The sequence below is a fragment of the Heteronotia binoei genome, chromosome 7 (assembly GCF_032191835.1).
Source record: "Heteronotia binoei isolate CCM8104 ecotype False Entrance Well chromosome 7, APGP_CSIRO_Hbin_v1, whole genome shotgun sequence".
Lineage (NCBI taxonomy): Eukaryota > Metazoa > Chordata > Lepidosauria > Squamata > Gekkonidae > Heteronotia > Heteronotia binoei.
Genome location: NC_083229.1, coordinates 2,832,162 through 2,859,030, shown reverse-complemented (window position 1 = coordinate 2,859,030; position 26,869 = coordinate 2,832,162). Strand labels below are relative to the sequence as shown.

At 45.6% G+C, this 26,869-nt stretch overlaps 3 protein-coding genes across 3 annotated transcripts in view; 1 reads left to right on the top strand and 2 right to left on the bottom strand.

Moving 5' to 3' along the window:
• Positions 1–4,265, top strand: part of RECQL4 (RecQ like helicase 4) — a 73,451-nt gene extending 69,186 nt beyond the window's left edge. The window contains exon 24 of the mRNA XM_060243162.1: positions 2,951–4,265. Coding sequence (XP_060099145.1) covers positions 2,951–3,072 — 122 coding nt within the window. The 3' untranslated portion in view covers positions 3,073–4,265. The remainder of the gene's footprint in view (positions 1–2,950) is intronic.
• Positions 4,266–7,204: 2,939 nt separating this feature from the next.
• The window catches only part of SLC39A4 (solute carrier family 39 member 4), a 256,216-nt gene continuing 236,551 nt past the window's right edge, over positions 7,205–26,869 (bottom strand). The window contains exon 11 of the mRNA XM_060243156.1: positions 7,205–7,468. The gene's annotated coding sequence lies outside the window, so the exon portion shown is untranslated. The remainder of the gene's footprint in view (positions 7,469–26,869) is intronic.
• Positions 7,849–26,869, bottom strand: part of SLC26A8 (solute carrier family 26 member 8) — a 48,275-nt gene continuing 29,254 nt past the window's right edge. The window contains exons 12-19 of the mRNA XM_060243050.1: positions 23,416–23,522; positions 21,108–21,180; positions 19,314–19,406; positions 19,105–19,239; positions 13,639–13,857; positions 10,520–10,574; positions 9,725–9,918; positions 7,849–8,067 (exon numbers count right to left, since the gene is read on the bottom strand). Of these exons, the coding sequence (XP_060099033.1) occupies positions 7,849–8,067; positions 9,725–9,918; positions 10,520–10,574; positions 13,639–13,857; positions 19,105–19,239; positions 19,314–19,406; positions 21,108–21,180; positions 23,416–23,522 (1,095 nt within the window). The remainder of the gene's footprint in view (positions 8,068–9,724; positions 9,919–10,519; positions 10,575–13,638; positions 13,858–19,104; positions 19,240–19,313; positions 19,407–21,107; positions 21,181–23,415; positions 23,523–26,869) is intronic.

The following is a 26,869-nucleotide window of genomic DNA, read 5'->3' as shown; positions in this document are numbered from 1 at the left end:
GTCCCAAAAATCGTATTGGTCTCTAACGCACTCCTGGACTCAAATCCAACTGTGCTTCTTAGATTTTAAAATTCTACTTTTAATATCAAGCAGTCACTTTTTTGCATGCTGTGTGTAGTTAAATTCTAGTTTTCTTTGATTCCCCAGTCCTCCACTTGCACCTGCTAGCATGGCCTTGGGTCAGCCATAGCTCTAGCAGAGGTTGTCCTTGAAAGGGCAGCTGCTGTGAGAGCCCTCTCCAGCCCCACCCACTTCACAGGGTGTCTGTTGTGGGGGAGGAAGGGAAAGGAGATTGTGAGCCGCTCTGAGACTCTTCGGAGTGGAGGGCGGGATATAAATCCAGTATCTTCATCTACCTCACAGGGTGTCTGTTGTTGGGGGGGGGGGGAAGGTAAAGGAGATTGTGAGCCGCTCTGAGACTCTTCGGAGTGGAAGGCGGGATATAAATCCAATATCTTCATCTACCTCACAGGGTGCCTGTTGTGGGGGGAGGGAAGGAAAGGAGATTGTGAGCCGCTCAGAGACTCTTTGGAGTGGAAGGCGAGATATAAATCCAATATCTTCATCTACCTCACAGGGTGCCTGTTGTGGGGGAGGAAGGTAAAGGAGATTGTGAGCTGCTCTGAGACTCTTCGGAGTGGAGGGCGGGATATAAATCCAATATCTTCTTCTTCTATCTTCTTCTTTCTTCTGGGTAAATGATTTTGATTTTTAAGACTGTTCACAGGCATAAGTCACTTCAGGCACTTATTTTAGCAGCGTGTGCAGGTGAGGAATGTTTTTAAACGAATAAGGAAGGGAGGGGACTCCCTGGCTGCCTTTCGCCCCTTGTGCACTTCCCTTGGGGATAACGAACAAACAAGCTGTGATCTGATGCAGCCATGCAGAAGGGGGCAGTCCTAAGGCAGTGGTGGGGATGCAAGTCAGCTGATGGCCTGCAAAACTCTCAGCCTTCCCACCCCCCACAATGAGAGCCTCTCTGATATAGTGGATGGAGTGGATGGGAAGGAAAGGAAAGGGGAGGGACGGTGGCTCAGTGGCAGAGCATCTGCTTGGTTAGCAGAAGGTCCCAGGTTCAATCCCTGGCATCTCCAAAAAGGGTCCAGGCAAGAAGGCGTGAAAATCCTCAGCTTGAGACCCTGGAGAGCCGCTGCCAGTCTGAGAAGACAATACTGACTTTGATGGACCAAGGGTCTGATTCAGTAGAAGGCAGCTTCATATGTTCATATGAAAGGTCCCCTGTGTAAGCACCAGTCGTTTCCGACTCTGGGGTGACGTTGCTTTCACGTTTTCACTGCAGAGTTTTTACGGGGTGCTTTGCCATTGCCTTTCCCAGTCATCTACACTTTTCCCCCAGCAAGCTGGGGACTCATTTCACTGACCTCGGAAGGATGGAAGGCTGAGTCAGCCTTGGGCCGGCTACCTGAATCCAGCTTCCTCCAGAATCAAACTCAGGTCGTGAGCAGAGAGTTCAGATCGCAGTACTGCTGCTTTAACGCTCTGCGCCACGGGGTGACCCAGGCTCAAATACTCACTTCTACCATGGAGGTCGCTCAGTGATCTCGGACCTGTTGCAAACTCAGCCTAGCCTACCTCACAGGATTGTTGTGAAAATATGGGGAGAGTGATGTTCTAAACCACTTTGAGTCATAGAATCGAAGGATCATAGAGCTGGAAGGGTCCAGCAGGGTCATCTATTCCAATCCCCTGCACAATGCAGGAAATTCACATGTAGAATCATAAAATAGAATCATAGGGTTGGAAGGGATCTCCAGGGTCATCTAGTCCAACCCCCTGCACAATGCAGGGAACCCAAAATATCTACCCCAAATTCACAGGATCTTCATCGCTGTCAGATGGCCATCTAGCCTCTAGAAAAGGGCAACTAGAATGATTAAAGGTTTGGAACACTTTCCCTACGAAGAAAGGTTAAAACACTTGGGGCTCTTTAGCTTGGAGAAACGTCGACTGCGGGGTGACATGATAGAGGTTTACAAGATTCTGCATGGGATGGAGAAAGTAGAGAAAGAAGTCCTTTTCTCCCTTTCTCACAATACAAGAACTCGTGGCCATTCGATGAAATTGCTGAGCAGTCGGGTTAGAATGGATAAAAGGAAGTCCTTCTTCACCCAAAGGGTGATTAACATGTGGAAGTCACTGCCACAGGAAGTGGTGGCGGCTGCAAGCATAGACAGTTTCAAGAGGGGATTGGATAAAAATATGGAGCAGAGGTCCATCAGTGGCTATTAGCCACAGTATATTATTGGAACTGTCTGGGGCAGTGATGCTCTGTATTCTTGGTGCTTGGGGAGGGGTGGGGGGCAAAGTGGAAGGGCTTCTAGACCCACTTGTGAACCTTCTGATGGCACTTGGGGGTTTTTTTTGGGGGGGGGCCCACTGTGTGACACAGAGTGTTGGACTGGATGGGCCATTGGCCTAATCCAACATGGTTTCTCTTATGTTCTTATGTTCTCTGTTTAAAAACCTCCAAGGAAGGAGAGCCCACCATCTCCCGAGGAAGCCTGTTCCACTGAGGAACCGCTCTAACGGTCAGGAAGTTCTTCCTAACGTTGAGCCGGAAACTCTTTTGATTTGATTTCAACCCCTTGGTTCTGGTCCTGCCTTCCGGGGCCACAGAAAACAATTCCACCCCATCCTTTCTAGGACAGCCCTTCAAGTACTCAAAGATGGTGATCCTATCACCTCTCAGAAATGTACCTTCCCCACACACACATACATCCCCAGTGACCCTTCCTCCGTGTCCAAAAGATGGCTAAAAAAACCCCAACAACCCTGCAGGATCTCTGGGCAAACTGGCCTGGAGAAAACTTGCTGGCATTAGAAAGCACGAAGTAGAGACCTCCACACGTGGCGGCTTCACCTTTTGGCTTCTTTTGGGACCCAAAAGATGTTATGTCTTCCTGACTCGTTTTTCTCCCTCTCCGAACAGGGAGTCCACGTTATCCTGCACAGGTTTACGGCAGAGATCGGCGCTTCTGGAGGAAGTACATCCACTTTGACTTCAACAAGATCAAGCGCTTGGCCACGGAAGAGATCATCCGCTGGAAATGAACTGAGCTCGCACGGGTACATCGGTTGCCAAAGACCCTTTTCTCAAGAAGCAGGTCCCCGGCGCTTCAGGTTTCCTTTGGACCTGCGAGCAGATTGTCTGACTAAGGAATGGAGCACACCACATGCCAGCCCATAACTGCAGTCACGGGATCACATGGGCTGTCCCCCTCCCCATCCCGTAAGCGACCTCAGGCTTCTCAGAACTTCTCTACGCAGGAGTTTGGGGAACTGAAAAGAACCTTCCTTTGCCATGGAGCACATTATTAGTTTTTTTATTTCGAAGCCCGTGCACTTATTGGGCCGGATCCGTTCTGCCAGCAGTGATGCACTTCCCACAGGCGCAAGGAACGTTCCTCTGATACAAGAGAGTCCTTGAGGTTCTTTTAGCCCAGGGGCAGGGAACAGTGGTTCTCCAGATGTTTTTTTGCCTACAACTCCCATCAGCCTCAGCCATTGGCCACGCTGGCTGGGGCTGATGGGAGTTGTAGGAGAGCCGCTGTTCCCCACCCCTGTTCCCTACCCCTGTTTTAGCCTCTTGCAGTGGAGGAAAGTAGAACCGCTGGCTGGAAGGAACCATGGCATCCTGCCCATTGTAGATAATTCCTCCTGTTTTAATTAGGGTTTGTTTTATCGCACTCTCTGATAAAAGGCTATTTTCAACTCAAGGAAGGGTCCGGAGAATCCCTTTTCTAACTTTCTTTCTTAGGGATGATTAATACTTTTATTTCCAAAATAATCTCTAAGCGGAATGTAGTTTCTGAACGCCTTCCCTCCCACCTTCAGAGCGCAGGTATTGGGGGTGGAGCGGGAGGTGGGGGTGTTGGCAATAGGAAGCGGCTCAGCACTGAGAGGCATTTCCAAGCATCGTTTGTGGGAGCTGCCTTTCAGCAAAAGAAAAAAGGCAAGCAACCACATAGAAAGCAGTCCAACCAAGTATAGAAACCATGGCTGGAAACAGGCTCATTTTAGGCTGCTTCTCTGCTCTCCAGCTTTAACTCTGCTTCATCAACATCAGGCTGGGTAGGGAGGCATCTTCTCGCCCGCGTTTCACACCAGGATGAGGCTTGCTTCTACTATATGATGATAAAGTTTATTCCATGCTAATAATCTGCCTGGTTCAAGCACAGATGCTTCTCTTGAAATGCTTTTTATGCATATTTGTGTCTTATAAAATATGTTGATTTTAACATTAACGTACTTTAATGTGATAACTCCCCTATGCCAACCTTTTCAACAGATGATGTGCTGGAGAAGACCAGGGTGGGGTCAGATCACTGGAGTGTCAGCTCGGGAAACGGGGCACCCTATCCAAATGTTTTAGTGAAGAAGAAGAAGAAGATATTGAATTTATATCCCGCCCTCTACTCCAAAGAGTCTCAGAGCGGCTCACAATCTCCTTTCCCGTCCTCCCCCACTACACACACCCTGTGAGGTAGATGAAGATATTGGATTTATATCCCGCCCTCCACTCCGAAGAGTCTCAGAGCGGCTCACAATCTCCTTTACCTTCCTCCCCCACAACAGACACCCTGTGAGGTAGATGAAGATGTTGGATTTATATCCCGCCCTCCACTCCGAAGAGTCTCAGAGCGGCTCACAAGCTCCTTTACCTTCCACCCCCACAACAGACACCCTGTGAGGTAGATGAAGATATTAGATTTATATCCCACCCTCCACTCCGAAGAGTCTCAGAGCGGTCACAATCTCCTTTATCTCCCTCCCCCACAACAGACACCCTGTGAGGTAGATGAAGATATTGGATTTATATCCCGCCCTCCACTCCGAAGAGTCTCAGAGCGGTCACAATCTCCTTTATCTCCCTCCCCCACAACAGACACCCTGTGAGGTAGGTGGGGCTGAGAGGACTCACAGCAGCTGCCCTTTCAAGGACAGCTCTGTTAGAGCGATGGCTGACGCAAGGCCATGCTAGCAGGTGCAAGTGGAGGAGGGGAGAATCAAACCCGGTTCTCCGAGATAAGAGTCCGTGCACTTAACCACTACACCAAACTAGCTCTCAATGTGTGTGCATCTGTTTGTTCAAAAGAGCCAATGCACGTTCACGTTATGAATGAAACCGGGTACCGATCGAGGCGGTGGGAAGTGATGTGAAGTTGCAGCCCACTTTGGACCACCCATACAATACTCCCTCTAAGCTATGGAGTCTTGTGAGCAAAAATTCTACTTTGCGAGCTACTGGCATTAAAGCTGTGAGCTGCTGTATAAATTAGCTCTGGGGCCATTTTTCCTGTGCTAAGAGAATAATGTGTGAGGCGGAGGCTAAAGAACTGTGAGCTAGCTCACACTAACTCAACTAAGAAGAAGACCACCGCAGATTTATACCCTGCCCTTCTCTCTGAATTAAGAGTCTCAGAGCAGCTCACAATCTCCTTTGCCTTCCTCCCCCACAACAGACGCCCTGTGAGGTGGGTGGGGCTGAGAGGTCTCACAGCAGCTGCCCTTTCAAGGCAGCTCTGCCAGAGCTCTGGCTGACCCAAGGCCATGATAGCAGGTGCAAGTGGAGGAGTGGGGAATCAAACCCAGTTTTCCCAGATAAGAGTCCGCACACTTCACCACTACACCATACTGGCTCTGATTGCAGGACTCGGCGCTTGTGGAACGAGAAGACTGTGGAACTAGCAGGCCTCTTGGGGTTTTCAAGATGAAAGCTTCAACCCGTATGCTGGCAGAATCCACACCATATTCCAGGCCCTATTTCAGATTTACCCCCCTGGCTCTCTCTGTGATGGAGTTTACATTGCAGCAACACTTCTCCGGAGCATCCAGCTACAGCCCCTGTGCCCCTGCATGCCCTTGGAGATTTGAAGCCAGCGTCCGTGTGTTCTGCTTTCCTTTTCATTTTGTGTGCACCGAAAGCCACACAACACACACCGCTGCTGCCTGTCCCCGTTATCCCTCCCAGTAGAAGCGTCCTTCCCACTCCCACCCTCTTCAAGGTAGGCTTATATGTTTGCTCTCTTGTTTTGTTTCCTTTTTTTAAAGGATTGGGTTTTGTTTCCTTTTGTGATTATTGTATCTGTGAAGAAATGCAAGGGTTTTTGGAAGTCTGAAATGAAAAAAAAAATCACTCTTGAGTTTTAACGGTCCCCCCTCCCCCCGCTCCCCAAGAAGAGGCACGAAGGGAGGAAGTCAGTTCAGTAGCTTTCTAGAGTTACCTCAGCCCACCTTCATACAAATGCTAATCAGTCTCTAGACAATGGGATGGTCAAGCAGGGAACAGAGATTCGGAGGAATTAAATACTAAAGAGGCTTCCGGAAGGGAAATTCGGGAGGCTTCAGGAAAGGTGTTTCTGCAGGGCCGTAGCCAGGATTTTACAAGTCGGGGGGGCTTTTTAAAAAGTCAGGGGGCACCCTTTTCCATCCATTGCAGGGCTTGCCACTTCTCAGAAGCTTTCTGGAGTAGGGGCAAAAGCTGGAGGCTTTGATTGTGCTCAGGTTGAGGCAGCCGACCTTAAAACTTCAGAGTGAAGAAGGAACTGCGCCTTGTGTGCAAGTAGGGGGGGTTTCCTTCCACCTCCCTCTCCACCACCCCAGCACTTTCCAGCCAGCAGCTCCATCCAGCCCCCTCTCTCCTGCCCATTCCACATGCCTCCCTCCTCTCCACCTGTTGCTTTTGCTGTTGCACTGCACTGTGCCCTGCCCAGCTCTCCTTGCTCCGGCTGCCACTGATGACACTTTACTTGGCTCAGCCACAGCAAAAAGAAAATGAAAAAAGCAGACCGTGTGCTGGAGGTTCCCTGGAAGCCAGAGGGCAGTCCCCCCACAGGCCCCCCTGTGGCTACAGGCCTGGTTGTATGCCACTATGCCTCATTGAAGCCCCCCCTCCCCAAAACATACCCTCCTCAGGCTCCGCCTCCCACATCACCAGAAATTTCCCAACCCGGAGCTGGGAACCCTACACTGAGCAGCTCAAATACATGGTGGTGATCTGAAAAGGCGACGGAGAACATTCGTTGTCGCTTGAACCGCTCCTGCCACAGTGTTTGCCCAGCGGGTGGTTTGGATGGATTTCCGGCCTCTCCACGCTCCTCCCCAGTTCCTTCGCCTATCAGGAAGATATCCTTCCACCCCGGAATCCGCCCTCCGTCTGGAATGCACGCTGCACCAAGCAAAAAGTGTTTAAAAGCACGATTTTATTTCTCACAGACCAAACGTCGAATACAAAGCGCTCCCACAAAAGAGATACCGGAGGACTGCCCATGACTCTGCCAACGGCCCGTTTGGGGGCGGCAGTGCAGGGAATGGGGGTAGGTGGAGACCCTTTGCAGAGAGTAGGCAGCGCCTCTCTGGAGAGGCAAACCTGGGTGAGGACAGAAGAGGAAGCACCAAAAGAAACCCTTGAATGCAAACATGCGTGGAGATGGGGGCAAAGAATGCACTTCATTCGGCCTTCCTTGGACTCAAAGTCTCAGCATTAATGTTTCCATACCGTGACTTAGAACTAGAGCAGGGGTGGCCAAACGGTAGCTCTCCAGATGTTTTTTTTGCCTACAACTCCCATCAGCCCCAGCCAGCATGGCCAATGGCTGGGGCTGATGGGAGTTGTAGGCAAAAAAAACCCATCTGGAGAGCTACCGTTGGCCACCCCAGAACTAGAGCCTTTCATCCAGTTCTTATCTCAACAAAAGAGTTAACTAACTACTTGTAAGGACTTTCATTTAAAAGGCAGAAGCAGCACCAAAGAGAATTACCTCGAATGAGTTACTCGTTTTTATGCAGAATGAATTCCAGTGCATCTCATTTCTATCACGCCTAGTTCTAAACACGATACTTTTCATTCCGGTGAGGCCTTTGAAGATGGGGGAGAGGGACTGTGTCTCCCTCGCTCTGGAACGAAGAGGTGCGGTAAAGGTCTGTTATAGGCTCATCGTCGTTACTTCCACTATGGACGGTTGTCATCAAGGGGGTTCTGTTTCCTGCGGACTGTTGGCTCATCCTGTCTGAATGCTGACTTCTTGCTGATTGCTGACTTCGATCCTGAAACACAGAAAATACCCAGTGCCTGTGTTTACACAGGAACAGATCCAACAGGTCAGACCAAAATTCATTTCAGCCTCCGGAGCATGTTTCCAGCATAAGGACTTCAGAGGTTCTAGACCAGAGGTTGTTGGGAGGGACGGTGGCTCAGTGGTAGAGCATCTGCTTGGGAAGCAGAAGGTCCCAGGTTCAATCCCTGGCATCTCCAAAAAAGGGTCCAGGCAAATAGGTGTGAAAAACCTCAGCTTGAGACCCTGGAGAGCCGCTGCCAGTCTGAGAAGACAATACTGACCTTAGGGAGGGGTGGTGGCTCAGTGGTAGAGTATCTGCTTGGGAAGCAGAAGGTCCCAGGTTCAATCCCTGGCATCTCCAAAAAAGGGTCCAGGCAAATAGGTGTGAAAAAACCTCAGCTTGAGACCCTGGAGAGCCGCTGCCAGTCTGAGAAGACAATACTGACTTTGATGGACCGAGGGTCTGATTCAGTATAAGGCAGCTTCATATGTTGAATTCATTTGTTATGAGGGCCAGATCGTCACCTTCTCGGGCCAAGCCATGCGTCTCATAAAATATGCCAAGCAGGTGAGTTATAAACTTTATATACACAGACACACACACACACTCAGCCTAATCCACCTCACTGGCTTGTTGAGCCTCAGCCAACAGAAGGAAGAGAGGCTTGGCTCAGCAGCTCTGCTGCGCAATTGAGAGAGGACAAACCTAAAAAAAAACAACTGGCAGATGAACAAAGTCCCAAATACTAGAAGTTGCTACTGTTAAACCTAGTTTAAAAACTCTCTTGAAGGTGAAACAGCCTGAAGAATAAATTGTATATCTCAACATCACATGTATTTCATTATTATCACAGTAAATTATAAACAGTCAAACATAAATTAGAACAACCAAAGTCCCAGTCCATTCAGTCCCATGTAAGCATGTCAGTTTCAGACTTCAGTAACTTCGCTGCCCCCCCACCCCCGCAGGGCGGGTTAAAGTGCTAGTGTTTGTGTTGATTCCATTGAAGAAAAGTGCCTTATGATTTTATATCAGTTCTTTCCTATTTCCAGTTATAACAGCTTCAGAACATCAACAAGTTGGAATTCATAAAAGTGGGCGCAAAGGAAGCCTCTTGACAGTAACGCCAGCATTTGTGACCGTTTCTGGTTCACCCTTCCTCAAAGAGGCATTCCCCACTCATCTAAAAATACATAACATCATACAATTGAGAGAGCCTGGCAAACCTCCCTCTCCTTCCCCCACTTTCTCCCGAAGAGAGGAGCCTTGCTCTGTAGTTCTGCTGTGCGATTGAGCAAGCCTGCCAAAGCAAGCTGTGACGCAGAAGGAAGCAAGAGAGGGAGAAGGAAGCAGACGACAGCGAGTTGCTCAGGGGGGCGGGGCCTGATAGGAGCCCTCTGGGGGCCTGATTCAGCCCTCAGGCTGCATGTTTGACACCCCTGTTCTAGACTCCACAAGCTGGCCTGAAACAGATCCCAGTTCATCTCCAAGCCCTTCCAATAAATCCAATGTTTTAATCTATGTATTTATTCAAAGGTGAGTTAATGTATTAAAGATTCCCAAATCTAAAGCTATCAAACCACTTTTTCAGGTTTTCCTTTGTTAGGTCAGTAAAATAAATGTGGATTTCAATTAAATATTATACCTCGTGATTATCTATACCAGTTTCATGTGACACGTCTTCGTTTTGTGCAGTACTGGGATCCACTGGTAACATCTCTTGCAAAGGATCAGAATCCACAGCAAAAAGTACAGCATCATGTAGAGTTGGAAAGAACCGTGCTTTGGTAATATACTGGTCAAAAAACCCATTTCTTTCGAAGGATTTTATTACGGTGGCTGTGAGATGGGAAATGTATAAAGAATTAACAGTAGAAACAATTAAAAGACTGAGGCTTAAAATTACATTATTAATGCAAACTAAAAATGACTTAATTGGAGGTTTTAAAACAGAGGGTAGATGGCCATCTGACAGCAATAAGGATCCTCTGAATTTAGGGGGAAGTGTTTGTGAGTTTCCTGCATTGTGCAGGGGGTTGGACTAGATGATCCTGAAGGTCCCTTCCAACTCTAGGATTCTTCAGGAGGTGGTGGGCTTCCTCAGAGGTTTCTAAACAGAGGCTAGATGGCCATCTGACAGCAATGGAGATCCTGTGAATGTAGAGGGAAGTGTTTGTGAGTTTCCTGCATTGTGCAGGGGGTTGGACTAGATGACCCTGGAGATCCCTTCCAACTCTATGATTCTATGATTTTCCTTCCTTGGAGGTTTTTAAACAGGCTAGATGGCCCTCTGACAGCAATGAAGATCCTGTGAATTTAGGGGGAAAGGTTTGTGAGTTTCCTGCATTGTGTAGGGGGTTGGACTAGATGACCCTAGAGGTCCCTTCCAACTCTAGGATTCTATGACTGCATAAAGAATTACAACTATTATTGTACTCACAGTGACAGGCAGCTATCAGGACTGTGATACCAATATTCTGAAACACATGGCAGAGCTGTAGAGGGAAACCAGCATGTTAACGTCTGTGATTTTCTCATTCTGTGTACAAGCTAGATTTGATGTCCAGGTGTATGATATCAAGTGTTTCATTGTTTGCAATTTTTGGACTTCGAATGCTAGAACTGCCTTCAAAGTCCTTTTGTCAGAAAGGAATTTTGGATTTACCATGATGGTTCCTTCTTCCTGCTAGATGAAGCTGATCCTTGCAAGAGTGACTGCTCTCACTCACGCAGAAGCTGCAAATTAGAAATGGCTGCCATTTCTTCTGACTGGAGGGGGCCATTCCCAGTTTCACAGTACAGCAGAGATTATTTTTTAAAACCCTCAACAGTGCATTACGCAAAGAAATCCATGTTCGTTTCCACAGAAGTTTCCTTCAATGGGGAAGAAGAAAAAGGAGTCCTGAGGATTCCAACTATGCTCGTTGAGGCCCTGGGAGCCGGAGGCTAACTACCTAAGGAGGAGGATATAGACAAGCTGGAACGGGTCCAGAGGAGGGCAACGAAGATGGTGAAGGGTCTGGTGATCAAGTCCTATGAGGAAAGGTTGAAGGAGCTGGGCATGTTTAGCCTGGAGAAGAGGCGGCTGAGAGGTGATAGGGTCACCATCTTCAAGTACTTGAAGGGCTGTCCTATAGAGGAGGGTGTGGAATTGTTTTCTGTGGCCCCAAGACCAGAACCAATGAGTTGAAATTAATTCAAAAGAGTTTCCGTCTCAACATCAGGAAAAACTTCCTGACTGTTAGAGCAGTTCCTTAGTGGAAGAGGCTTTCTCCTCGGGAGGTGGTGGGCTCTCCTTCCTTGAAGGTTTTTAAGCAGAGGTTAGATGGCCATCTGACAGCAATGCTGATCCTGTGAATTTAGGGGGAGGTCTTTGTGAGTTTCCTGCATTGTGCAGGGGGTTGGACTAGATGACCCTGGAGGTCCTTCAGGCCACTGATGAGAAGAAACATTCAGGATACAATGAATGTTCTTTTCTCCACTGGTGGAGGATATTAGAATAGGCAGCCTGGTGAAGGATATTAAAATAGTATCCATATGCGTGAAACATCTGGAATAAAATCTGACCCACTTGATTAAGCCTTTGCATCTAATTATCTATTCCTGTAGTTGGTCTAATGTATAAGACGGGTGGCCAAACTTGCTTAATGTAAGAGCTACACAGAATAAATGTCAGATGTCTGAGAACTGCAAGACACAAACATCAGATGTTTGAGAGCCATGAGACAGGAAGGAACGAAAATACATGGGGGAGGGAGAGGTAACAAGAAATCAACTTTAAATGCATTCTCCAAGCTGCCAGCTGGCTTGGTTTGAAGAAGTGATTTAAAGAGACAAATGCCTTTGCCAAGCCAGCTGACAAGATGGTGGAGGCTTCAAGAGCCACACAATAAGTTTAACAAGAATTTTAAGAGACTATGATTTAGAAGTTTTTAAGATGGAATGGAAAAAGTTCAGAAGAGATGTAGAAAAAGAGTGGACAATATAAGGACATTGGACAATTTTTGATAATGATTAAGTCTTAGAAAAAAGGAGAATATTAATTTTTGTTTTTATTAGTTAAGAGTACCTTTAAATATTAGTATTTTAAGTAAATAAGACCGGCGGGGGTCAAGTAACGGGGAGAGGGATGGGTAGAAAGTAATATATGGGATAGATAAAAGAAGTTATTAATGATGCAAGAAATATAATTTGTTACCATATGTTACCAAATAAAATTGTTTTAACCCAAGAGCCACATAATCAGTGTGAAAGAGCCACACGCGGCTCCCCTGGTATAAGACCTGTTCTGCTGGATTTTGTAGTTCACCTGTTAAGAGATCTGCATTTTTCCCTCTAGCTCAGGGGACAGAACATTTATATTTTAAGTTGTAGCTGTGGAATGTTTTCCCCAGGAGGGCTTATAATGTTGTTTTCCTCAAAAATACTTCCTTGGCCCATCTTTACACCTAACGCTTGAGCTCTTAGAGATGGAGGACCAGGAAGAAGAAAGGGGAAACGTTTATTCCTGTCTGTGGAGGGCCTTCTGTATCCTTCCTACCAGACCAATGCCTTGACATGGATAGCCCAAGATAGCTCCATCTCTCCCTTTATTACCATGCACGAGATACAAATGTGTCTCCCCAGAAGCACAGTTCCCCTTACCCAGCCATGGGGCACCTGTAAAACTTTAGTAGGCTGACCTGTACGTCTGCCATGGATCAGTTTCCTCAGGCCCAACCAAACCAAACAGCTCCTCCTCCATTGTTCTCTTCCACCATCAGTCCTTTCTGACATCTAGGGTTGCCAAGTCAAAATCAAGAAATATCTGGGGACTTTGGGGGTGAAGCCAGGAGACTTCGGGTGTAGAGCCAGAGCAAGGGTGTGACAAGCATCGTTGAACTCCGAAGGGAGTTCAGGCCATCGCGTTTAATGGGACTGCACACCTTTTAAATGCCTTCCCTCCACTGGAAATGATGAAGGAGAGGGGCACCTTCTTTTGGGGCTCACAGAATCGGACCCCCTTGTCCAATCCTTTTGAAACTTGGAGGATCTTTTGAGGAGAGGCATTGGATGCCATGCTGAAAATCTGGTGCCTCTACCTCAAAAAACAGCCCAAGCCCCAGATACCCGTGGATCAATTCTCCGTTATACCCTACGGGAATCGGTCTCCATAGGGAGTAATGGAGTGCCCAGAAAACATTTCCCTTTCCCCCTGCCCACTTTCTGATGACCCTGAAGAGGGGGGAGGGCTTCCGACCAGAGGATCCCCTGCCCACACCTGGGGATTGGCAACCGTACTGATACAAGGAAAGTTCATTATAGGGCCTGCATGGGCTTAATGGCTACATGGGGAACTACACTGAAGAGGGAGAAAGGAGTGAAAGCAGCCTTTTCCGCTGGTGGAGCTGTTTCTTCCTCTTTGCAGCATCCTGACTTTTTTGCCCATAGTTCTTTGTATCCAATACACTATTTGGGGTGGGGGTGGGGTGGATTTAAACTATCTGACATTACATGTAACAGTAGCTACTGAAAATAAATATTTAGTGTAGCTAAGCTACAATAATTCAGGTGACTCACCTCACGTAATAAATAGGAAGCTTGCAAATCCACAAAGTGCACCATGCTGAAATCTAAAATAATGGTGTGGATCGGGTATGTTGCGGACTCTGAGTCACATGGGGACAACTGAGTTATGGATCTTGTTCTAGCTCTTCTCAAGCGTACCAGGGCGAAAGAAGACGACGACGATGTGGTAGAAGTTTGAAGTCGTCTTACAAGTTTCTCCGTGTAAGGGACCTAGAGTACGAGAGAAATTAAATCCGAGGCCAGGATACGACAATATATTATTAATGCAAACATTTTTCCATCTTACTGTTCAAAATCTCTTTAATAGGAGTGTCGTAAAGACATATAAGCAGGGTCTGATTACATAAAACAGAATTGTCGCACATAAGAAATCTACCGTTTTCAATTGACCTAAATAATTTAAAGTTAGAATAAAGTACCATAATCTTAAAACTGATCTTTATAAAAACTCAGTTGCATGGAGTTTTATGGCAAACATCAAATTCATGTTTTGATAGACACAAAATAACTAGCCAGAAGATAGATATTCAGTATCCATTCCTTTTACTGAAAAACAATTCTCCAACACACATTCTGATGTGATGTGGGATTAGAAAATAAATGTGATTTTTTTTTCCATTTTTACATTCAGGCTTTAACACAGACAAATACATAAGAGAAGCCATGCTGGATCAGGCCAAAGACCCATCCAGTCCAACACTCTGTGTCACATAAGAACATAAGAGAAGCCATGTTGGATCAGGCCAGTGGCCCCTCCAGTCCAACACTCTGTGTCACATAAGAACATAAGAGAAGCCATGTTGGATCAGACCAGTGGCCCCTCCAGTCCAACACTCTGTGTCACACATAAGAACCTAAGAGAAGCCCTGTTGGATCAGGCCAAAGACCCATCCAGTCCAACACTCTGTGTCACATAACAACATAAGAGAAGCCATGGTGGATCAGACCAGTGGCCCCTCCAGTCCAACACTCTGTGTCACACATAAGAACATAAGAGAAGCCCTGTTGGATCAGGCCAGTGGCCCATCCAGTCCAACACTCTGTGTCACACAGTGGCCAAAAAACCCAGGTGCCATCAGGAGGTCCATCAGTGGGGCCAAGACACTAGAAGCCCTCCCATTGTTGCCCCTCCCAAGCACCAAGAATACAGAGCATCACTTGCCCCAGACAGAGAGTTCCAGCAATATGCTGTGGCTAAGAGCCACTGATGGACCTCTGCTGCATATGTTTATCCAATCCCCTCTTGAAGCTACATTATAATACATTACAAATACATCATAATACCTCCTATAGCATACTGTGCAAACCCACAAAACTCTTGGTTCTAAAAGCACAGAAAAATCCCATTGTTACCATTCCCAGCATGTACAAGACTACATTGGTGGTGGGTCTTAAGAACCCAATTAGTGAGCCACAAGAAGGAGTATAAGGTTTGTTTTTGTTTTTTTTAAGGCAGACTCACCCCACCCATGCTGAAAAACACTTGTAAAATACTCATGTGCTACATAAGGGTTTTCCCATTGCATTGAATTGGCGCCACTGATTACTGTGGCTGCAAATGGGTGGGTTTGCTTGCATCGAGTTATTTATTTATTTATTTGATTCAATTTCTATCCCGCCCTCCCCACCGAAGCGGGCTCAGGGCGGCTCACAGTATAAAACCACAACAAACAATTAAAATCCATACATATTATAAAATTACACATTCGATAATTAAAACAATCAGAATAATTTGGTGCTCGTCCATTGACACGATTGAAGCGTGATGAATCGTTGAAAGTTGTAGGCGCTCTTACCCAGTGGGAGGAATTATTTGTGAGACGCTTGAGAAAGCTAAATGTGAAACAAGGGCACCAGTACGACCTTATTGCTATGCAGGGGTAGGGAACAGTGGCTCTCCAGATGTTTTTTGCCTACAACTCCCATCAGCCTCAGTCATTGGCCATGCTGGCTGGGGCTGATGGGAGTTGTAGGCAAAAAAACATCTGGCAAGCCACTGTTCTCTACCCCTGCGGACTGCTGGCTGCACATATCAAGAAATTTTGGACAGTTTGACATCATCTTTGACTTCACCTGGATTTCCTTGATGGGATTTGGCATTAATATGCTGAAAGAAAATAGGACTGATTTCCGTTGAATACGTTCCTTGCATTGTATTAAGGACTGATGGAGTTGTCTATTTGAGAATATGCTGTATTCATTGTGAAAGAGTTGGTATTTTTGTTTTTTGTTTGGAGGCTGGTTTTCACGGAAGCGCCCTGCTTTTGATTCCCCCGCCCACCTGGAAATTGGCAGCCGTTTTGTGCAGCAAAGGATAGGCTCAGGCTCTTCAACCTTTCTATGTGCTCCAGTAATTAAATGTTCCTCTGAACATCTGATTTAGGCCTTCGAAGCTTAGCAGGCCAAATTTAGTGACCCACTAGCATGAACAAGGGATCCTTCCCCAAGGATTATAGTTCTCTGCTTCCCTTGGAAGACACATCTGACCCCAGGAAAGCTGATTCCCAGAATAGTAGGACCTAAGGACAGAAGGAAGGAGCAGTTATGCCCCTTTCTCTCTCCTCAGTGCAGTCCACCGACTTGTGTCACTATTACTCCACGGAAATCTTGCAGTCCCAGCTGTCCCATGGTCTAAAATGGTCTCTGTGGGGCGGAGAAAGCAGTGAACATCTACAACTGTCAGCTCCTTCCCCTAACACAGGGGTGGCCAACGGTAGCTCTCCAGATGTTTTTTGCCTACAACTCCCATCAGCCCCAGCCATTGGCCATGCTGGCTGGGGCTGATGGGAGTTGTAGGCAAAAAAACTTCTGGAGAGCTACCGTTGGCCACCCCTGCCCTAACAGATTGCTGGATCCAACACAACATGTTTAAAATTTAAAATCTTTTTTGAAACTGTAACTGAACAAAACTAGTAGAGATTTTACAAAAGCTGGAGCTGTACATACATACCTTCACTTATTTTAGTATTCTAAAATCCAATAAACAATGACCATCTTCCACCAAGCCTATCTTTAAAAGCAGTTCCATTTATTTGATTTCTATAAAACTAGGTTAATTTTGCCAGTTGAGCTATTTTCCAAACAGTTCCACCATTCTAAGAAAGATGGGGGATTTGATTTCACCCCATTTGTCTGCAATAACCATTTTAATAATAGGGATCAATAAGCAGAACGTTAATCAGGATCTAAAACAGTGTCTTTCAAATAACATAAAATGATTATTTTAAGGTCCATAGGGGTTTCATAATACTTTCGTGATTTGTATCCTAAAATTCTTAACCTTAGGACACTACCAAAAGGTATGTATCTAGTCTGATGAAAACAAATTACCTTTCCAACACAAGATTTCTATAAGCACAAGTTAGCTTGTAAAATATATGATTATATTGGATTTATATTCCACCCTCCACTCTGAATCTCAGAGCGGCTCACAATCTCCTTTACCTTCCCCCCTCCCATAACAGACACCCTGTGAGGTGGGTGGGGTTGAGAGAGCTCTCACAGCAGCTGCCCTTTCAAGGACAACCTCTGCCAGAGCTATGGCTGACCCAAGGCCATTCCAGCAGATGCAAGAGGAGGAGTGGGGAATCAAACCCGGTTCTCCCACATAAGAGCCCGCATACTTAACCACTACACCAAACTGACTCTATGATACTATGACATGCAGATTTTATTTATTTATTTTTATTTATTTATCTAAGATTTATATCCCGCCCTTCCCACTAGGTGGCTTCTCTTTTAAATGTAAACTTAAATTTGGAAACACATCCAAGAACATTCATTCAAGGAAATAACTGCTGTGAAAACATGGTTCTGTTTTTGACACAATGCAAATTAAAGAATCCAGATTTCACAACGATAACAGTTACTGTTTCTTTATTTTATTTATTTATTTATTTGTAATTTATATCTCGCCCTCCCCACTAGGTGGCTTTAGATAAAACACACATGATGTCCTGTTCCCGTGATATTTTAAACCTTAAATTCCTATACTAAAACGGAGTTATTTTTTTGAAATTGTGTATAGATTTATAAGTAACGGGAATTAAATGAAAGCATTTACCTCCGTGACATCTGTCTGGGAACAACATCACCAGCAAAATTCATGGTCTGGTATGATATTAAAAGTAACAATGAACCTGCTTCCTAACATTACTTTTTAAATAGTTCTTTTAAAGTGGGGAAATGATTTTAAATAAATGGCATAAACTACTTCTCAAACTTATACGGCAAGGGAACTTTTTAGAATATCAGCCACTGTTTTATATAAAAAAGATAATAAAGGAGCCAGGGTTTTATTACTATAATCATTTATTATCAAGTAGTAAAACTGGCTTCTTTGAACACCTTGATTGATCTGAACAAATTGATACAGACTTGATGGCGCAAAAAAATGAAAAAAAGAGATATATCATCTTTGATAACAAAAATGGTAGTGTCGATTGCCTCATGATCCTTAAAATATGTCATTAAACTGAACGTAGAATAGAACAATAGAATCATAGAGTTGGAAGAGACCTCCAGAGTCATCTAGTCCAACCCTCTGCACAATGCAGGAAATTCACAAACACCTCCCCCTAAATTCATAAGAGCCACATTGCTGTCAGATGGCCATCTAGACTCTGTTTAAAAACCTCCAAGGAAGGAGAGCCCATCGCCTCCTGAGAAAGCCTGTTCCACTGGGGAACCGCTCTAATGGTCAGGAAGTTCGTCCTAATGTTGATTAAGTCCTTTTAAAAGTTGAAAGCCTTGGAGCACCGACACAAGCCAGCTGCCAGTGTCCACGCATGCCCCGAATCGCCCCTTCCTCCTTTTTCCTTCCTTCCTTCCTCCCCTTCCTTCCTTTTCTCTTTGTTCCCTTTTATTTGATTGTTGTATTTGGTTGGTTGCTATGGCAATATTTTGCTAATGCAATAAAGATATTGTGTGTGATTAAGACATTTAATTGCCAGTGTGGATCTGAATGCAGTAATTAATTTTATGACTATTGCTAGCATCTGTATTGGAAAAATTGGAAGTACCTCCAACCACAGTATGTGTTTTTAAAATCCAGAGTACAATACTGATGGTTAGAACAATGTATGATGGCAGATACAGAAAAGGGAAGGTAACAGGTAAATTTGTTGGAAAAAAATGCCTGGAAAAGGGGAGGGACGGTGGCTCAGTGGTAGAGCATCTGCTTGGTAAGAAGAAGGTCCCAGGTTCTCAACCCCCGGCATCTCCAACTAAAATGGTCCAGGCAAATAGGTGTGAAAAACCTCACCTGGAGACCCTGGAGAGCCGCCGCCAGTCTGAGTAGACAAGACTGACTTTGATGGACCGAGGGTCTGATTCAGTAGAAGGCAGCTTCATATATTCATAATGCCAAGTTTCTGGATAATGTGAAACTTCACATTTTGTTTCTGTTACACAGGTAGTCCATTTAAAAAGAAAAAGAAAACAAGAGAGACCACTGACCCTAGGTAACGGTTCAGGTGGATTGCAAACACAGGCACACTGTAAGTCCTGGGTCGGCGCATTCACACTAGATAGACTGACTGATATCAAAGCTCTCATCTCGTTTTCATCAAGCGGTACGGCCTTCATATCCATCTGAAATATAAACAGGGATAGATTATCAGAGGCCAGGGTGTTTTTCTAGTGTGCAGGCCCTGAGTATAATCTACCTTTCGTAACACGTAGTTTTTGAATTGTTTCATATTGGCCGATGAAATGGAGGAACAGCACTGGAATATTCTCACTCCCTGTATCTCTGTGGCCTAGAAAGTAAAGCAAAAAAGGATTTGTAGGTTCATACTTGTCCCAGGTAGAAAAGGAATGAATTGCTGAAACTGGGAAGCAAAAAAAGACATTTGCTCATATTTTCTTCTATTGGCGCTAGAAATATCTTAACTACTAGCATGAAGGATATATTTCAGCAGAGATCCATAGGATACTTTTACAAATGCTTAGCCTGTTTTAGGAGTCGTAATTGAGATTGTTTGCTAATAAACTGGGTACCTCCACAAGAAGAGTATTTTGCTCTTTTGACCTGTGCTGACCTAGTACCAGACAAATTCAAACATATAAAGCAGCAGATTAATGCAGGCCCCTCATCCCACTGAATAGCAAAATATATGAACATAAGAACCTAAGAGAAGCCCTGTTGGATCAGGCCCCTCCAGTCCAACACTCTGTGTCACATAAGAACATAAGAGATGCCATGTTGGATCAGGCCAATGGCCCCTCCAGTCCAACACTCTGTGTCACATAAGAGAAGCCATGCTGGATCAGGCCAATGGCCCCTCCAATCCTACACTCTGTGTCACATAAGAACATAAGAGAAGCCATGTTGGATCAGGCCAGTGGCCCCTCCAGTCCAACACTCTGTGTCACACAGTGGCAAAAAAACCCAGGTTCCATCAGGAGGTCCATCATTGGGACCAGAACACTAGAAGCCCTCCCACTGTACTCCCCCACAAGCACCAAGAATACAGAGCATCACTGCCCTGGGCATAAGAACATAAGAGAAGCCACGTTGGATCAGGCCAATGGCCCCTCCAGTCCAACACTCTGTGTCACACAGTGGCCAAAAATCCCAGGTGCCATCAGGAGGTCCATCATTGGGGCCAGGATACTAGAAGCCCTCCCACTCTGCCCCCCCAAGCACCAAGAATACAGAGCATCACTGCCCCAGACAGAGGAACCTAAGAGAAGCCATGTTGGATCACGCCAATGGCCTTTCCAGTCAACACTCTGTGTCACACAGTAGCCAAAAAAAACAAGTGCCATCAGGAGGCCCACCAGTTGGGCTAGAAGCCCTCCCACTGTGCCCCCCCCAGCACAAGAATACAGAGCATCACTGCACCAGACAGAGAGTTCCAACAATACGTTGTGGCTAATAGACACTGATGGACCTCTGCTCCATATGCTTATCCAATCCCCTCTTGAAGCTGTCTATGCTTGTAGCCACAACCACCTCCTGTGGCAGTGAAGTTCACATGTTAATCACCCTTTGGGTGAAGGACTTATTTTTATCCATTCTAACCCGACTGCTCAGCAATTTAATTGAATGCCCACGAGTTCTTGTATTGTGAGAAAGGGAGAAAAGTACTTCTTTCTCTACTTTCTCCATCCCATGCATAATCTTGTAAACGTCGATCATGTCACCCCGCAGTAGACATTTCTTCAAGCTGAAGAGCCCCAAGCGTCCATAAACCTTTTATCCCTGATTTCAGGGTGATATATACACATTGCAGATGTTGATTATATTTTGTCAGAAGGGCCATGTAATTTACTTTTCAGAGATACTGGCAGGGCAATATCATGTTCTGAAGTATTTCAATAATGCTTTTGCAAATGTGGCTCTTCGTTGCCCGTTGTCACATAATAAATATACATAGTATTTATACTGCTGCGCTGGTTGATATGCTAGTGAAAGAGACTTATAGCAAATAATATTTATTTCCCCCTCCCCTTACCTCATCATAATCTGAAAAGCTGCGATAAATATTTTGTGTGTTGGGAATCTGGCCCAATATCAACATCTTCATTCTGAAAAAGAAGGAAGATTTTCTTTTTTCTAAGTTTTTAAGCAGAACCAATGGCTCCAAAATGTTCATCCCAGTCTTTTTTCCCCTAGGAAAATTGGTTTATCAAGATGATATCTGGGAATTTATAAGCTTAGGGACGATGCTATGATGAACACAGACAACTGCACAACTTTAGTTTCAAATCACTGAATCCTCATATAAAAGAGACAAAATTTCCTTCACGCTTTTCCCACTCTTACAAATCTGAGGAAACTGATATAAAAAAGAACAGCAAATATCAGTCTGATAATGTGTGCTCTCATGCCATGTAAACAGACCACTAGAGCTAGAATATCGATCTCATCTCATTGCCACCACAAGAGGGCAAGCCAGCCCTCATTTGCGTATGGGAACAAAGCAGGAGTCAAGTGGCACCTTTAAGACCAACCAATTTTTATTTAGAACGTAAGCTTCCGTGAAGCACACTTCATCAGACTTAAGAGCACACGAAAGCTTACGTTCAAAATAAAAATTGGTTGGTCTTAAAGGTGATACTTGACTCCTGCTTTGTTCAACTGCTTCAGACCAACACGGCTGCCCGCTTGAGAATTGGAAGTCAGTGTTTTCCTTTCCCCAGGATAGCATTTAAGTGGTCAGTGCATATTCCTAGAGAATACTCTACAAGAACTCTGCACAAATAGCTGGGCATGGGATCACTAACACCCCCCTAGTGCCAGGGGGATGGGGAGGAGAAGAAGACGACTGCAGATTTATACCCTGCCCTTCTGTCTGAATCAGAGATTCAGAGCGGCTTACAATCTCCTATATCTTCTCCCCCCCACAACAGACACCCTGTGAGGTGGGTGGAGCTAAGAGGGCTCTCACAGAAGCTGCCCTTTCAAGGACAACTCCTGCAATAGCTATGGCTGACCCAAGGCCATTCCAGCAGGTGCAAGTGGAGGAGTGGGGAATCAAACCTGGTTCTCCCAGATAAGAGTCTGCACACTTAACCACTACATCAAACTGTATTTTGAAATTAAATCAGAAGAGTTTCCGGCTCAACATTAGGAAGAAATTCCTGACAGAGCGATTCCTCAGTGGAACAAGCCTCCTTCTTGGAAAGTGGTGGGCTCTCCTTCCTTGGAGGTTTTTAAACAGAGGCTAGATGGCCATCTGACAGTGATGAAGATCCTGTGAATTTAGGGGGAGGTGTTGTGAGTTTTCTGCATTGTGCAGGGAGTTGGACTAGATGGCCCTGGAGGTCCCTTCCAACTCTTTTGTTCTCTGAAACTGGCTCTCTGGGTTAGGGTTACGGATCAAGTCACAGTTAGGTTACAGTTCGAGGTACGGTTAGGTTTAGGGTGAGATTAAAGGTAGCTTGCATATCACACTGAAAGGTACAGTATTGATGGGGGAATGTTTTGGATGTTTTTCAATTCCCCATTATAGCCTATGGGAATTATTACAGTGAATGGGCCCATAGGGTTTGGGATAGGGTTATGGTTAGGAGGAGGAAGACAACAACTCCCAACCCAGAAAGCATAAATCTTCCATTTTCCTCCTCCCTTCATTGCGTCTTTTGGCTCTTGTCAAATTTCTACTTTTATTTCTTTGAATGAGTCTTTCTCTCCTTCACATTCAATTTTGTTATGGCGATACAGTTTCAAGAAAACTTATGTTCCAATGAAGTCACCCTATATGTTCAAGCATCCATCAGGCATTAAAACAGCAACAATTGATGAGAAGTTGTAGGAGGCAGTTGTCCAGTCCTGCACACCAATCCCTCACCATGATATCTCAATTGTCCTGTCCCCTTTAGCACACCTTGGAGCTATCTGAGGAAGCTGTGTGGGGTAGTGGTTAAGGACAGAAAGCCTTATGATAAGAAGCTAAAGGTGTCAAAGAAAAGAGTAGAAAAGGAGGGAGTGTGAATGGGTCGAAGGAGGACAAAGAGAAGAAGGAATCTTGAAAACAGGTCAGAAGGAATCTTGGAACAGGTCAGAAAGTAGAGCAATGAACAGGCACAATGCTGAGTTATCAAGTTAGAGGATATACTATAGGTTTTTTGTTCTTTTCCCCCATAACTCAGTTAACATTTTTACATTTGACACCCAGAGATGGAGAATACCACTATTTTTTTTAAATCATCACATTCTTTTCCGTAGTGCCTACAGGGATTAGATTGTGGTTTGCTATTATCTTCTACAAAATTTCCTATCGCCATACAGCTCCTTATCAAAGCAATACGAGACAGTACCTGTGTGACCTGACGCTTATTATGAAAAAGGCAAATCCCATAGCAATGACCAATCCAATGTCCAGACCAAGACAGAGTACAGCCAGAAAGGTGACAATCCAAATTCCCTTCAAATTAAATGACATAAGAACAATATTAGCTACTCAAGGGCATGCATATTCAGATAAGCAAAGTGAAATCTGTGTGAAAGGGACCCATTCTTGGTTTATAGGGATGAAAAATGTGAAAGATTATTTGGTCCATACAGATTTCATGTCTGACTCATGTCACTCCAAGTGTTATGACTGATATATATTAAGAAGACTGCAGATTTATACCCCGCCCTTCTCTCTGAATCAGAGACTCAGGGCGGCTTACAATCTCCTAGATCTTCTCCCCCCACAACAGACACCCTGTGAGGTGGGTGGGGCTGAGAGGGCTCTCCCAGCAGCTGCCCTTTGTCATGAGCCCTGACGAGGAGGAGCTGGAAGGGTTAACAGACCTGGAAGAGTTGCCAGCCAGTTCCTCAGCTGAACAAAGAAGAAGAAGAAGAATTGTTAGCGTTAGGGAATTTATATCCCGCCCTCCACTCCGAAGAGTCTCAGAGCGGCTCACAATCTCCTTTACCTTCCTCCCAAACAACAAACACCCTGTGAGGTGGGTGGGGCTGAGAGGGCTCTCACAGCAGCTGCCCTTTCAAGGACAACCTCTGCCAGAGGTATGGCTGACCCAAGGCCATGCCAGCAGGTGCAAGTGGAGGAGTGGGGAATCAAACCTGGTTCTCCCAGATAAGGAGAACTAGTCCAGCACGCTAAAAAATTCAAGCACATAAAAACAGGTTGCTTACCTATAACTAATGATTTTCTAGTGGTCATCTATGCAGTCACACACATGGATACTGCCTGTATTGGACTCAACCTCAGAAGCTTCTAGAGCTAATCGCCAGTCTTTTTGACAGGTTTTTTCCTCCAGTTTGGTGTAGTGGTTAAGTGTGCGGACTCTTATCTGGGAGAACCGGGTTTGATTCCCCACTCCTCCACTTGCACCTGCTAGCATGGCCTTGGGTCAGCCATAGCTCTGGCAGAGGTTGTCCTTGAAAGGGCAGCTGCTGTGAGAGCCCTCTCAGCACCACCGACCTCACAAAGTGTCTGTTGTGGGGAAGGAAGGGAAAGGAGATAGTGAGCCACTCTGAGACTCTGTCCTTGAAAGGGCAGCTTCTGTGAGAGCCCTCTCCAGCCCCACCCACCTCACAGGGTGTCTGTTGTGGGGAAGGAAGGTAAAGGAGATTGTGAGCCGCTCTGAGACTCTTCGGAGTGGAGGGCGGGATATAAATCCAGTAGCTTCATCTATCTCACAGGGTGTCTGTTGTGAGGGGGGGGGGGAGGTAAAGGAGATTGTGAGCCACTCTGAGACTCTTCGGAGTGGAGGGCGGGATATAAATCCAATATCATCTTTTTCTTCTTCACTCTGGGGAGCTGGCATCAGCTATGCACGCTTGTTTGAAGCTGAGGAGAAAGCCACCACCTGCTCAGTTTCTTCCAGCTGCAAGCAGTAAGTCTCATCAACTGAAGGTAAGTGACATATGCCAGCAGTAGGGAAGGCCGGGTGGGCCGGGTGAATGCACAGGTGACCACTTAAAGATCATTATTTACAGGTGAGCAACCCCTTCTTCATGGACCTGTGCAGTCCCACACATGGGTGACTAACGAGCTGCAACCAAGGTAAGATGGCAATGACTAGAGACCAATCAATACCATATAGCAGCTACTTAAATTAACATGTCCTGTTATGTACCCTTAGGCTCACCACAGGAGGCCATACAGCAAAGGCTTCAGTTTGGTGAGAGCCAGTTTGGTGTAGTGGCTAAGTGCACGGACTCTCATCTGGGAGAACCAGGTTTTATCAGGTACTTGATTTCAGTAAGGCTTTTGATAAGGTTTCACATACTATCCTTGTTGACAAGTTGGTAAAATGCGGTTTGGATCCTGTTACCGTTAGGTGGATCTGTAACTGGTTGACAGATCGAACCCAAAGAGTGCTTGTGAATGGTTCCTCATCCTCTTGGAGAGGAGTGACAAGTGGAGTGCCTCAAGGATCTGTCCTGAGACCTGTTTTGTTCAACATCTTTATCAATGATTTGGATGAATGAATAAAGGGAATGCTTATTAAATTTGCAGATTACTAAATTGGGAGGGGTTGCAAACACAGAAGACAGAAACAGGATACAGGATGACCTTGACAGGCTGGGAAACTGGGCTAAAATCAATAAAATTAACATTAACGGGGATAAATGTAAAGTTCTGCATTTAGGTAAGAAAAATCCAATGCATGGTTATAGGATGGGGGAGACTTGTCTTAGCAGTAGTATGTGCGAAAAGGATCTAGGGATCTTAGTGAACACTGAACATGAGTCAACGGTGTGATGCAGTGGTTAAAAAGGCAAATGCAATTTTGGGCTGTGTCAACAGAAGTATAGTGTCCAGATCATGTGATGTGATGGTATCGCTTTACACTGCTCTGGTAGGACCTCACCTGGAGTATTGTGTTCATTTTTGGGTACCACATTTTAAGAAAGATATAGACAAGCTGGAACGACTCCAGAGGAGGGCGACGAAGATGGTGAAGGGTCTGGAGACCAAGTCCTATGAGGAAAGGCTGAAGGAGCTGGGGATGTTTAGCCTGGAGAGGAGGCGGCTGAGAGGTGATATGATCACCATCTTCAAGTACTTGAAGGGCTGTCATATAGAGGATGGTGTGGAATTATTTTCTGTGGCCTCGGAAGGTAGGACCAGAACCAATGGGTTGAAATTAAATCAAAAGAGTTTCTGGCTCAACATCAGGAAGAACTTCCTGACCGTTAGAGTGATTCCTCAGCGGAACAGGCTTCCTCAGGAGATGGTGGGCTCTCCTTCCTTGGAGGTTTTTCAACAGAGGCTAGATGGCCATTTGACAGCAATGAAGATCCTGTGAATTTAGGGGGAAGGTGTTTGTGAGTTTCCTGCATTGTGCAGCAGGTTGGACTAGATGACCCTAGAGGTGCCTTCCAACTCTATGATTCTATGATTCTATTCCCCACTCCTCCACTTGCAGCTGCTGGACTGGCCTTGGGTCAGCCATAGCTCTCATAGGAGTTGCCCTTAAAAGGGCATCTTCTGGAAAAGCTCTCTCAGCCCCACCCACCTCACAGGGTGTCTGTTGTGGGGGAGGTAGGTAAAGGAGATTACGAGCCACTCTGACACTCTGAGATTCAGAGTATAGGGTGGGATATAAATCCAATATCTTCTTTTTCACTTGAAGATGGAATGGAGGACCACTTGACCAAAGGAGGCATCCCAGTGCGCTCTGATGTCCAAAACATAGTGGGATGCAAATGTCAAAGGAGTCCACCAAGTGGCAGTGATTTAGACATCATTAATAGGGATGCCAGCCAAAACTGCTGCAGAGGTGGGTATGGCCCTTGTGTGGAGTGCAAGGG